General features: G+C 57.0%; 1 protein-coding gene across 1 annotated transcript in view; it reads right to left on the bottom strand.

The window, feature by feature from the left end:
- YJEFN3 (YjeF N-terminal domain containing 3) overlaps positions 1-13,773 on the bottom strand; it is a 45,987-nt gene that overhangs the window by 2,654 nt on the left and 29,560 nt on the right. The window contains exons 4-6 of the mRNA XM_075902800.2: positions 6,861-6,971; positions 3,370-3,483; positions 72-222 (exon numbers count right to left, since the gene is read on the bottom strand). Of these exons, the coding sequence (XP_075758915.1) occupies positions 72-222; positions 3,370-3,483; positions 6,861-6,971 (376 nt within the window). The remainder of the gene's footprint in view (positions 1-71; positions 223-3,369; positions 3,484-6,860; positions 6,972-13,773) is intronic.

Below are 13,773 nucleotides of genomic sequence, written 5' to 3'. Positions count from 1 at the left end.
TGGTGCACATGCCTCGGGGCACATCAAGTCCAGGCCCTGCAGAGTGTGAGCGGAGACACGGAGCTGCCCACCTGAGGGCACGTCCAGGCTGATGATGGGGATCCGGATCTGCTTCAGGGTGGCTAAGATGCTGGTGTACGGCTCCTGCACCTCGCCCGGCTCCGCATCAGCTCCCAGGATGGCGTCGATCACCAGGTTGTAGGCGTCGTTGATCAGCTGGACCTGGAGGGGGCGGGACAGAGTCAGAGACCCCCCCCCACTCTGCCCCGCACGGGTCCCCCGGCGCCCGGTACGGGTCCCCAAGCCCACCAGCCCTCGATGGACTCACACAGCCACAGGCCAAGGGGACTGAGTTCGCACGGTCTAGTACACTAGGCTATGGACTCGCGATCCTGGCCACCCCACCCCCATGTTCTCCCTGTGCGGCCTCTCACGCCCTATCCCCCCTGGCTGCCGGACTCCCCACAGCCCGTCAGAGCTAGGGGCACGTTTCCTCCTGCTCTGGGTGCAGCAAGCCTCCCCCACAACTTCTCCTGCGGCACTGCGGAAGGGTGGCCAGCAGGTTCCCTCGAATGTTTTCCACACCTGTGCGGAATAAATGTTGTTCCGTGCACCGAGGCCTGTGCAGATGTGCACCACCCACAGACACAAGCTGCCAGCTGTGGGCACCTTGCTAATCAGCTGGGAGGCATTTGACTCTGTGCTAGGGGGTCGCTCATGAGATCAGCTTGCAGGGAACGCTTGTGGCAAGACTTTGGATGAGAAGGAGAAAAACCTCACAGGGCCTTCTCTACCCATCCGTCACCCCTCCTCCCCCCCCCCACACACCCCACCTCACGCCCTGGAGACAGAGAGAGGAACCAGCTGCCATCCCACTTAGCTGGAAACCTCTGCCTGGCCCAGCACTACGGAGCAACCGCTACTAACAGCCCTGCCAGGCCGTTTGTGGCTCACCACCTGCAGAGTGGGGGTTGGGCCATCCCTCCAGGGGTTGGGGTTCGCTGCAGGAGCTGGCACAGAGTCTGGGGTGGGGTGCCCAGAAGTCCCTTTCAGAATCTCCACCTCACCCTCTGGCCCCAGCACTGACGATGAAATAAAACCCTATTCCTTAGCCAAGCGTATTGTTCTTCTCTTTGGTTTTCATTCCCGTGCGGAATAAATGTTGTTCCGTGCACCGAGGCCTGTGCAGATATGCACCACCCACAGACACCCACAGACACAGGGTCCCAGCTCCATTCTGGACTCAATAGGCTTTTGGGGGCCGGCCTGGGCACCTAACCCCCGTTTGGAACGTTGTTTCGATGGGGAAAATGTGTTCCGAGCCCCCAAGAACTGACTTACAAAGGAGCTTTAGGAATGCAGCCCAACCCTTAGCTGGGTTTGTCCTGTCCACGCGGCTTGTCTCGACGGGCGTTCGCATGGGCGGCGGGTAATGCAGGCAAGGGAAGGCTTTGCCTTCCTGAAATTGACTACACTGCCCCAGCATCTGGAGGAGCCGGAGCCGCACCATGCGCTGCCTGGCTACCAAGGAAAGCCAGGCCACATGGTAGCTGGGGTTGGGTGGGGCTTGGTGGGGGAAGGTTGTGAAGGGGCGTGGCCTCAGGGAAGGGTGTGGTTTTGGGGCAGAAGGGGCGGGGCTTCAGCTGCCTTCCCCAGGTGGGCCCAGGGTTGTTTGGGTGGGATCGGACACGTCCGTCCAACTGGCTGTCGTCACAGGGTTCGGTTAGAAGCTCTTGCCCCGGCTGGCGTGACACCAGGAGACAGGGCCGTCCAATGGGCAGGATAAAGACCATCAGGCCACAGCTAAGTGCACGGAGGGATGTGGCTGCTGCAGTTTGGGCTGGGAAGTGACGACTAATCCCAGGCACAAAGCAAACTGCAGGGCAGCAACGTGGAAATTCCTCCGCCCCGAGTTTGGACTGCACACACCGGCTCTTTCAAAAAATTGCCAGAGGATCTTTAATGAAGCCGAGGACCTCAAAGGAAAAGACACAACCCCTTCTTGCGAGGGTTTCTCTTTAAGGCCTGACCAGAGGCCTTGGAAGAAAGGTGAAGAAATCACTAGGTTAAAATCAGCAGGCCTGGTCTCTCGGGTCTTTCTAACATCCAGGACATCAGAGCGAAAACCTGCTGAGCTGGCCAGAAACAAGGTCTTAAAAAACCCTCCAATTTACAGGGTTGTTATTTTGTGTCCTGATGCTGAACTTCTATGGCACCACTTAAAAAACGCTGCCCTCCCAAAAAAGGAGCCAGGTTGTAAAATTGGTTTTACATTGAACCTATTTCCGCGTATTGTCGTAGTAACTAGAAACGGCTCCTGCGGTACATTTTCTGAGCCTGCTACTGACGCTGGGGCCCAAACCCCAAAGGGTTTTAAAGCAATTGCTCCCAGGCTGGTGGAATGGAGGTAGGCGGGGCAGTAATTTGAGGTCACATTCCTTAAACGGAGACCGATGGTTAGAAAGGAAAATAGCTGGCGTGTTTGTTTGGGATGGAGGAAATAAGACTCGGTAATTCCTTTTCCAGCAGCGGGCGGACGGCGCTCTCCCTTCGGAGTTTCTGGAAATGCTGATGCTCGGATCAGATGCCTCCGCTAAAGGCCATAACCGTCCCCGCACGGAATACACCTCAAATCTGGTCTGGACCAGTGTTCCCTGTAAGCGGAGCGCTTCGGCGGCTGCCCAAGAGAGGTTCAAATGCCACCCAGCTGATTAGCAGAGTGCCTACCACTGGCAGCAGCATGTGTTTCTATGGGTGGTGCACCTCTGCACATGCCTTGGTGCACAGAACAAAATTTATTCTGAACACAAATGGAAAAATTGGAGGGGACACTGGTCTGCGCCCTGCTTTCCCCCAATATTAACAGCACCCTATAATCTCAGACTTTGGCTCCTCTCACGCCTGTACTAGACAATGGGAGGTTTAACCTGGAAGCCCCTGCTTCTTCCTTCTTGCTGGTATCGAAGAACGGGATGGAATTATGATAGTTAATGATTTGCGTTGCCAGAGTTCCAACAGCTCGCGTCACAGAGCAGCGCCCTCTGTGCTAGGCACTGTACAAACTCAGAGCAAGAAGACAGTCTCTCCCCCAAGGTGAGAAACACCATGTTATTTAAGCCCTTTGAAATCTGCTGCCTTCCAGCTGCGGGGTGACAGCTTTAACCCCCTGAAGCACTTTGGCTGCTTAGTGTGGGTTACTCATGGCAGGCGCAGGTCTCTGACATGGCTGGAGCACGCATGCTCTGCCTCTGAATGGGGAACCCCTCCCCCGGGATGGCTCAGCCAGCAGGAGGGGCAGAGTAAAGGGGAGGGGAATTGTGCACACACACCCCACATGAGCACGCCCCCTGCCGGCCGGCCGGCGCTCACCTCCGTCGGCAGGTACGAGAGGAAGGGGATGTCCATCTTTTCGCACTGGGTGGTGAAATCCCGGTACAAGGAATTCAAGGAGCGTTTGGGATAAAAGATGGTCGGCTCGTACTCCTGAGAGAGGGGGAGAGGCGAGAAAGTTAGAAGCCGCCCCAACACGCCCCTCCCCACCCCGGCCCCTTTCTTCCTCTGCCCCACCTGGACTGGCACCTGCCTGCAATCCCCATCTGCCTCCATCCCCTAGTATATTACAGGGCCGTGGGCAGAGAGTAAATCCAGCCCTTCCGGCACCCACCAGAGAGACACCCCCTGCCCCGTTCCTGGTGGGTGCTGGATCGGGACTAAGCAAACGGCTGCTCTGGGGGTTATTTGGCTGGGCAGCCCACTCGGAAAGGCTGGTCGGGCAGGGGGATACCGGAGGGAGGGGAAGGGAGGTTTTCAGGCTTTGGGGAAGGGACGCAGGACTCCTGGGTGCCACTGGAAGATGCAATGCCCCGGGCAACCTTGGGTGAGGCACTTTGCCCCGATCACCCCACAGGGAGAGTAGGGAGACTCCTGCCCCCCCCCATGGGCGCTGGATTTAAAGCACTCGGGGTGAGGGGGGCAGGGTGTAGTGCTAACACCGTGGTGCCGGTTTTTCCAATCAGACTGTGTCCTGGCCGTGCCCCAGGCTGCCCCAGACGCATGGAAATGGGCCACCTGCTGGGGACATTTCCGGCACACGGCAGGCAAGTGGCTGAGCTCTGCCTTGAAAGCAGGAGTTGGATCTAACCCGCTGGCAGGCCCTAGGGGGAGGGCTCCGGGGGTTGCGGGAGGAGGTGTTCCTGGTGGCAAGGCCCAGGTGTCTCCTCCTGGGGAGCCTGGCAGGGGTCTAGCCAGAGCAGGAGCAGCCCTTGGGGCCCCTGACTGGTGGGAGATGCTGAGCGCTGAAGAAAGGCAGGCGGGGGGTGTGAGCCGGTGGCCAGGGAGACGCTGCGTTTACTCCCATGCGGTGTCTGCAGCTGGTCCTGCCTGGCTTTGCACCATGCCGACTGGCCGTGCTTACAAGAGACTGCCACACCGGGGAAGTGGGGGGGGGGGGGCAGATTCCCCCGTCCTGACCCAGGCTGTGAGAGAGCAGGGAAAACAAGCCACCCCTGAGTTACCGGGACAGCGAACCCTCTGGCCTGCCGGCAGCGCCCCTGGCTCCCCCACACCCTGCTGCGGTGACGCCTGGCAAGGAGAGAGACACCCGGAGCACGGAGCGGAGCTGGACAGCGGGTGGCCCTCGTGAAATGCCTGCACCAGCCTCCTGTCTCTACTGCCACACCCAGCAGCGTATTGCCCCCCGCTGTCCCACAGCCCTGGTCAGATAGATCTTGCTGCGGATCTCTCCATTCCCTCTGCCCCACCTTTCTCACCAGATTTTTGCTGGGAACATCAAAACGGCCAGACTGGCTCAGACCAATGGTCCATCCAGTCCAGTGTCCTGGCTGCCAACAGGGGCCAGTGCCAGCTGCCCCAGAGGGAGGGAACACAACAGAGAACATCAGATGATCCCTCTCCTGTCACCCATTCCCAGCCCCTGACAAACAGAGACCAGGGACACCATTCCTACCCATCCTGGCTAGCAGCCATTGATGGACCCAACCTCCATGAATCTCTCTAGCTCTTTTTTGAACCCTGTTCAAGTCCCGCTCTTCACCACATCCTCTGGCGAGGAGTTCCACAGGTTGACTGTGCGCTGTGTGAAGAAAAACTTCCTTTGGTTTGTTTTAAGCCTCCTGCCTATTCATTGTATTTGGTGACTCCTCGTTCTTATATGGTGGGAATAAATCAATCACTTTTCCTTATTCTCTTTTTCCACACCAATCATGATTTTATAGACCTCTATCATATCCCACCCCCCTTACTCCTCTCAGCTCTGGTCTTCACCGCTCAGCCCCTTATGCACTGACATCCGTTAGCAAATTCCCTGCTGTTTTGGGAGAGGCTTCTAGCCCGGAGCGGGACCCGGCTGACGCACTCATGGTGCAACCGTCTCGACAAGGGTATTCACTTCCCTTCAGCCTGCTGTGATGTCTCGGCACCTCAGGCACCAGCCCTGTGCCCAGCCCCTGGTACAGGTAATAGCACCCTGCCCGAGGGTCACCCGCCCATTCCTAGAGGCCCCAGGGAGCAGAGCGGAAATGAAAGCAGCCTGGGGGTTGCTCTCATTTGCGCCGGCGAGCGGGGGTGTTCAGAGCATGGTAAGCACAAGGATGGCCACAGCTCTTCAGCCGCCGCAGAGTCCCCCCCCCCCCCCCCCGTGCCTGGGGAGGGAATGGAGCTGCTGAGAATGGAGCTAGGCTGCCCACTGCCTTCTAGAGCCAGGCTATCACACCTGCTCCGCTCCCGCAGGCCCTAGACTGTATTCACCCTCTCCACCCAAGATCCACTCTGGTTAGCTGCCCTCGGCCTCCCCTAGGGCTTGGGCAACAAAGGAGTGCTATTGGGGGGTTAGTCCCGGGGAAAGGTGCCTCTGTCCCCGCAGTGAAAGAGGGGGACTGCCCCATCCTGCAGCTGGGAACAGATAGATGAGGGGAGGGGGCTAGTCCCTGTGGCCTACTAAGTCCTGGGTCTCTCGTTGAGGGCCTGCCAGGGCCTGGCTGAGTTTGCGTGGTGGAGGTTCATCCCCCGGGGTCCCCAAATAGCCCCTGGGTGAGTCGCCCGGGGCCTGGCAAAGCCAGGATCCATGGCAGGTCCCCGTCTTGGCCGGGGGAGAGTCCCCGAGGAACGCATGAACAGGAGCGGGTCCCCGGAGGAACCGAAAAGCCCCACTGCCCCGGCCGCAAGTACGCATCGAGGCGCAAGTCTCCTCTTGCTTCCCCCAGCGGAAACCAGGAGTAGGGCCAATGGGGGGAGAAGAGAATCCGGCCACATGCCCGGCCCGCACAGGGGTTGGGCAAGGGGAACAGTCCGGGCACCAGGAGGCAGAGTTGTTGACTCGAGACCCACAACTTGAACTCGAGTCGGACTTAAGTTGCCTAGGCGGCTCGACTCGAGACTCAACTCGGGTTCATTGTTTGTGACTTGAGACTCAACTTGAGACTTGCTAATTTTGCTAAATCGACTCGGTGAAAAAATTGTCCGAAAATGCCGCTGTTGTTAGTAACAAACCTCCCACAGTGGTGATCGCGGCCCCGCCTCCAGCTGGACTACTAGTAGTTAGCAAGTACGATTTATGTTAATAAATGAAAACGGATAGTGATGATTGTTATTTATCGATATCGATGGCTTGTACAAAAGTGACTTGACATTTTTTAATTTAAGACTTGAGACTCGACTTGGGACTTGACTCGAAAGTTACTTTAGAGACTCGAGACTTGACTTGAGATTTGAACGGTCATGACTTGAGACTTGACTTAGACTTGACAATGACAACTTGAAGATAACACTGCCGGGAGGCCTGGAGAAGAGTGACCCAGGACAGTGCCGGAGAAAGAGGCAGGGGCTCGGTGGAGGATACTTACGAACACCCGCAAATGCCGTGCGCACACCAAGCCGATGGCGCCGTTTTGATCGGGGCCGCACACCACAAGCACCGTAGGCTGCTTCCGGGGGAGGGAGGGCAGCGGGAACACCTGCAGCGCAGAGAAACACAATGGGATCAAAACCCCGGCCACGTCCCTGAATCTGATCTCCACCCCCGCTCCCAAGTTAGGAACAATTTTGCCCCCCTCCTCCCCATCTCTCTCAGGCCTTTCTTCCTAAAGGTCCCTAAGTCCACAAGCAGAGAGAGGAAAAAAACTGCATCCAGGTCTGGAATGCAGCCACCTCTGGGTTGGAACACAGCTGGTGTTTAACAGGCCACAACAACGCCCCCCCCCCCCCTTGGAATAGGTGTGGAGAAAGGTGCTGTATCCAGATAAAACTGCAAGGAAAGCACCGGCTGGAATTTAGCCAGGCCACCAGGACTGCCACCCCAGCGCGCTCAGGGAAAGCCAAACGTATCTGAAAGACAGTGATCCCCGGAGCGCGGGACCCCGTGAGCCCTCAGGATGGAACACATCCGTCAGCTGGAAGTACCCCATCCCTGCAACTCGCGGCCTGCGGGCCATGATGTAATCCCAGCCCTGGCCAGCTAGCAAGCGTGTCGTGCGCGCGCCGAGCCCATAAACAACGCAGCTTTCTTGTCGCTGCGAGCTAGGGCGCCGGTGCAGAGAGAGCTTGGCAGACACCTGCCCCTGTCTCCCTCTCCACTGCCTTGGTAGAAGAAGCAAAACCAGTCTGAAAATACTAAGCGGCACAGAGACCTCGTATTTACCCACTGGCTTTTTCCTGCTCTTGGAGTCTGGCTTCTGCTCCTATCCAAACACAGGACACAAGCAAACTGCACACGCTATTTCCAGTCTCCGACATCCTGAACATGCTTTTCGGTACCTGTGCCCTGGCTGGCTCCGCGTTCTTTGGCCGGGACTCCAGACTTTGGGCATGCCCGTGTTTCCGAAGTCTCCTGGCTCCAGGAGCAAGGGAATGTCATGGGGAAGGAGGGATAGAGACTGAGAGAAGATGCTGCTCCAAGAACCCCCCCCTCGTTGGGACTGGAAACCGCACCTTTCAGCCAGGGGAAGTGGAGTTCAGGAACAGAGCTCAGGGAGCAGTTCATCGGCAAGTCTGGATTTTTTAAAACATTGTGGTGGGTCGAATCGAAAACCTAGATTTTGGCAAATCAAAAAGCTGGGGTGGGGGGAATGAGTTCCAGGTCCGACACCCTGTTTTGTTTCGAGTGGGAGGTTCCCTTCCCCCCCTTTTAGCTTTTCAAAAAATGAAATGAAAGGCCGTTTTGAAACAAAGAATGGTTTTGAATGGAAAACATTGGAAACTTTTTGATTTTTCCAGTTTGTTTTGAGGGCTTTTTTCTACCACCAAAACATGAGCTGAAGTTGGCCCCAATTCGCAAAACAGTTGGGTGTCATCAAATCGGCAGATTCTGTGGAGAGAAGTTAAGAACATCAGAACAGACACACTGGGTCACACTAAAGGTCCATCTAGCCCAGGATCCTGTCTGCTGACAGCGGCCAATACCAAATGCCCCAGAGGGAGGCAACAGAACTGAGAAGCATCAAGTAATCCCTCTCCTGTTGCCCATTCCCAGCCCATGACAGAGGACAGGGACACCATTCCTACCCATCTTGGCTATAAGTATTGATGGACCTAACCTCCATGCATTTATCTAGCCCTTTTTTGAACCCTGTTAAAGTCCTGGCCTTCACCACATCCTCTGGCGAGGAGTTCCACAGGTTGACTGTGTGAAGAAAAACTTCCTTTGGTGACCCCTAGTTCTTATGGGTGCATCTACACAGCACAGTTATTGCGAAACAACAAATGTGAGCATCTACCCAGCAATTCCGTTATTTCGAATAACGGATGGCTTATTTCGAAATCTGTAAACTGCGTTCCATGAGGAATAACGCTTATTCCGAAATCACTATTTCGGAATAGCAGTCATGTGGATGCTCCACTGGTGCTATTTCGAAATAGCTCCTCCCCACGGCCAGTCAAAGTAATTACTCCCCAGTGCTTCCTGGGGCTCTAAATCAAGGTAGCACATCCACATTCAGGAAGTCTGTCTCGGACTAATTTTGAGGTTTCCCTGCAGTGTAGATGGGCTCTTTTGAAATAAGCAGTTTCGGGGAAAAAATTCCAAAATCGCTTATTTTGCAATAAGCATACTGTGTAGACGGACTCTCTGTTATGGGAACAGTTTGGGTCAAAACGCTTCGCTCAGTCCATTTGGGATGTGCCCAGCAGCCTGGCAGGAGGAGGGAGAGTGAATCTGGTTCTCACGGTGCATGATAGCATTAGTGAAGACAATGCCGCCTCATGTCACATCTAGGTAAACTGAGGCATCCCTGCAACTAAGGGCCTGGTGTCCAGTGAGTGTTGCGGGCTGCTTGGCTCCTCTAGGTGTTGATGGTAACACTGGAACTCAGGCTCTAATTGCTTCACAAGGAAAGCTGGCCTTGAGGAAGACACTGGGCTGAGATTCTCTGCCACAGATGAACTGGGTGACCTTGGGCAAGTCACTTAACTTCTCTCAGCTTCATCTCCCACTCTGTCCAAGAGGGACTAAGATGTTTCCTTTCTCCCATGGGCTGGCTAGTTAGACTGTGAGCGCTCGGGATGGAGATTGTGTCTCCCAGTGTGTGTGTGCAGTGTGTCACAGCAGGGCCTGGAGCTTAGCTGGAGCCTCAGATTACTCCTGCATTACAAATAATAACAACCATCCACGGCTAGAGAAATACAGAGCAGCAGCCTCCAGAGCAGGCTGCTCCCCAGAGGCCCAGCCAGCATGGCGCAGCCGAGGATCCCACCACAGAGGTCAAGATGGCGGTGACCCCAGGATTGTGGGAAACAGAAGACTGAACAGGACAGATTATTACCTGCCTGACATCCAGAGGGGACTTCCGGCTGGGAGGAAATTTCTGCTACCATCTGTTCAGTTTTATTTCTCCTCCTTTGCACCGGTAGGGCCTTGTCTCCAGCAGGGGTCAGTCTGTAACTGGGCATAGTGAGAGGCAGCATGGCCTAGTGGCTAGAACATCAGCCTGAGAAACCACTGATCGATCCCTGCCAAGTCCCGCTGGGGTGTCTCTGTTCCCCATCCTAGCCTTTGTCTTGTCTCTGTAGATTGTTAGCTGCTCGGGACAGGGCAGCCCCGATATATGTGCGGCCCCTGACTCAGGGGAATCTCGTCTCTAGATGATGTTAGCTTGATGTTTCAGGCAAGAGGCAGGGACAACTTTTCATCACCGGTGCGGCACATGATGAAAGCCTCCCTCGGGGATAAAGCAAGTTACTCGGTGTGGACACAATCTGGGGCAGGGACTGTCTGTGTTCTAGGTCTGTGCAGCACCCAGCACACCAGGGGCCGGGGGCATGCTGGGCTCCTAGGCCCTACTGCAATGCTCTAACACAATGACTAGAAATCAGTCCATTGAACGCCAGTGTAGAGGAAACGCACAAACAGCCCTCCTGCTGCTGTCCTACAATGCACCACTCCCTGGCCATCTGGTCACCTTTCTGCACTCCGCTGTCCAGGGGCCTGGCTGAAAGCCACCTTGGCTGTGCTCCTAGCTCCAGCACGGAGCTCACGTGCTGGCCGTTGGCAGAGCACTCCCAGGCAGCTGCTGGTGGGTGGTGGCAGCGGTGGGATAAGCCGACAATTCTGGATCAGGCAGCAGGGAATGGGAAGTGAGTGCCTGAAACTGATAAACCCTAGAGCCCAAGAGTTTTGTTTAAATGTGGAACATGGTCTGCAGTGTTCCCTCTGGTTTTTTCCATCCATGTGGAGAATAAATTTTGTGTTATGCACCAAGCTACGTGTGGATGTGTACCACCAGTAGACACACATGCTGCCGGCGCTCTGCTAATCAGCTGGGCAGTACCTGAAGCTCTCCTGGGCAGCCGCCCGAGTGCTCAGCTTACAGGGAACCCTGACGGACTGGGGGAAAGGGGAGGGTTGAGGCAAATCGTGGGCAGGAAAGCAAAGATCCGCTTCTAACTATAACCTCATTGGCGGCTGCTCTTTGGAGGATCCCGCATGTTCCCAAGCAGTCTCCTCTCTGGAGCTACCCCAGGGGCTGGCTGGGCACAAACAGCTGGTGCTTTGAGGGGGTTTAATCGATGTCTGAAAATAGAAGGGGCCGGTTTTAAAAATCCCAGCGGCTGGAGGGTTTGCTTCTAAACAAACAGCCCGTTGCAAGGGCCAGAATTAATTCTGCAGCTCAAAGACAGCAGCGGGAAGTGATTAGAAAAGCTGGGCTGGGTTGGAAGAAATATTTCTCTGGTACTCTATAGCCCCTGTCCACTAGCGGCGCTCCTCCAACAGAGGAGTGCACTCAATGCACCCGTGTTAAATTTTCCTCCATTAACGTAACTTGGATTTGGACAATGCAACCTTAGACCTAGGGGTCACCAAATGAACAGGGAGCAGGTTTGAAACAAACGAAAGGAAGTAATTCTTTATGCAACATACAGTTAACCTGTGGAACTCCCTGCTAGAGGATGTGGTGAAGACCAGGACATTAACAGGGTTCAAAAAAGAGCTACATACATTCATGGAGGTTAGGTCCATCGATACGTATTTGCCAGGATGGTGTCCCTAGCCTCTGTCAGGGAATGGGAATGGGTAACAGGAGAGGGATCACTTGAGGATTCTCTGTGGCTGTCCCTCCCTCTGGGGCACCTGGCATTGGCTGCTGTCAGCAGACAGGACACTGGGCTGGATGGACCTTTGGTCCGACCCAGCGTGGCCATTTTGATGTTCTTTTGTGTGTTTGACCAAGGTCCGGAGGGGGGGTTGCTAACCAGGCGTTTCCAAAGGAGCGTCTCTGTAAACCGAACTGTTTGGTCGCTCCCGTTAACGCAGCAAAGGGTTGAATATGGACTCCTTAAAAAGGCAACGAGCCTTAACATCCGCCTGCTTGTCCCAGGGCACATTTCTGGGATGACGGAGGCGGAGGGGAGGGGTATGGCATCACTGGTACCCAAGGCCGGGGGAAGCCAGGGCAAATTGTAGAATCACAGAGGATTAGGGATGGAAGAGGCCTCAGGAGGCAGCAAGTCCAACCCCGGCTCAAGCAGTCAACAGACCTCTGGCACCGTGGGCAACCTCCAGGCTCCAAAGAGCTGACCTCGTACTGCCCAGGACCGAGCAGGCTTTGTGCTGCCTGCATCCCTGGCACAGGGAGACTCTCAGGATTACATCCTGCAGGGCGGGAGGATGCCGGGCGGGAGGATGCCGACGAGCCAGCGGCATTCCCGGCTGGGGGCTGTGAGGAAGTGGGGAGTTTGGGGGGGCTCAAAGAGGGGGGGTTGCATGCAGGGGGGCACGCCATGCCCGGATGTTACTGGTTTAATGTGACAAAGGGGGGGAGTTTGTTGTTTCAGAGACAGCCCAGAATTGGAGCCCCAGCGTCTCGGTACCCTGGTGACCCCTGCTCAGAGGACACGGCCGGTTCCGGCCAGACGACAGACAGTGGGCATCAGAGGGGAGACCCCGGCCACCGGCCCAGCTGATCCCAGTGAGGGGAGAACATTGGACGGGGAGGGGGACGGAGAAGAGGGGCCCAAGCGACCCTGTTATCTGCCAAGAGGACAATGGCCAGCAGAGCTGGTTCCTGTGTGGCCTAGGGGATAGGGCGCTTGCCTGGGGAGGACAGGGTCACCGGTTAGAGTCCCACCTCCCCTCTGTCAGGTTGGGTTGGGGACCGGCTGGGTCTGGGGAACAGCTGGGCAGCCCTGGGGCAGGTGGGATAAAGGGGATATTGGAGGCTCTGTTGGGAGACTGGGGGCTGTTTTGGGGGGGGAGGGACTGAGAGCAGAGCAGGCAGGACTCAGCTGGCTGCAGGGGAGACTGACGTGGGGGCTGAGGGCCCAGGTGACTGGCCTGAGGGATCCTTTGCTGTGTTCAAGGCTCACTAGACCCTCCTGTTTGGTGCTGGCTGATAGTTGCTCTGGGCTGGAGACCAGGGGGGCACCGTTCCTGCTGGGAGGGGAGGCCCTGGGGGTCCAGAGGGAGGGGACCCCCCAAGGGGGCTCATGGAGGAGGCAGGCCCTGAGAGGCAGAGGCGGGGGGGCAGACCCCTCAGGTGAGAGTGGGCCCCCCCACAAGAGTGGGCCCCTGAGAAAAGGCAGTCTCTGCCACGGGAGTGGAGGGGGCTCCCTGACAAGGGGCTGTGGCCCTGGGGGTGGGGGGTGGGGTCCTGCCCAGGAGCAGAGGGGCCAAGTGTGGGCACGACCTGAGAGCCGTGTCAGGTGCATCTCAGCGGGCCCAGCGACTTCTCTCAGCTCTCACTCCCCACACAGCGGCCGTCCCAGCCCGCAGCCGCATGTCGACTTTCGACTTTCCTCTTGCATGCCAGGCCCGGCGCCCGGGAGGAGGGATCCAGGAGTAGCCAGGAGGCAGCCGGCCCCGCTAGCAGGCGCGTTAATAGGGCCCACTCCGCAATCGCCTGGTTTAGCGGGGGCCGTCCGAGCCGTAGCCGGTCTCTGCCAGCAGGCTCAGAGCCAGGTCAGCAAGTCACGCCGGCTGCGGGAGCAGCACCCAGCACAGGGCAGGCCAGAGCGGGTGCAAACAGGGTGGACAGGCCGGGCCCCCCTGTGCCCACCTCCTGCAACGGCCTCTCTGAGCAGGGCCCGGGCTTGGCGTGTCCAGGGCAGCCGGGGCCAGGTGGGTCCGATCTTACGTGGTGCGGCGCTTCCTCTTCTCCCACCCAGGCGGTGGTTTGGGCAGGGACCAGACCGGATCCAGGCCATCCAGGGAGTGAAGCAAATGCCCCGACATCTCTGGGCAGCGGTGGGCCTGTCGGGGCTCTGTGTGCAAGCCGTGAGACCCTGGCTTTGCCGCTGCCAGATTCCGCTGGCTTCTCTCCGGGGAGT

The sequence above is a fragment of the Pelodiscus sinensis genome, chromosome 32 (assembly GCF_052426305.1).
Source record: "Pelodiscus sinensis isolate ZL-2025 chromosome 32, ASM5242630v1, whole genome shotgun sequence".
Lineage (NCBI taxonomy): Eukaryota > Metazoa > Chordata > Testudines > Trionychidae > Pelodiscus > Pelodiscus sinensis.
The sequence above is the reverse complement of the archived record's forward strand: the minus strand, read 5'-3'. Positions and strand labels throughout refer to the sequence as shown.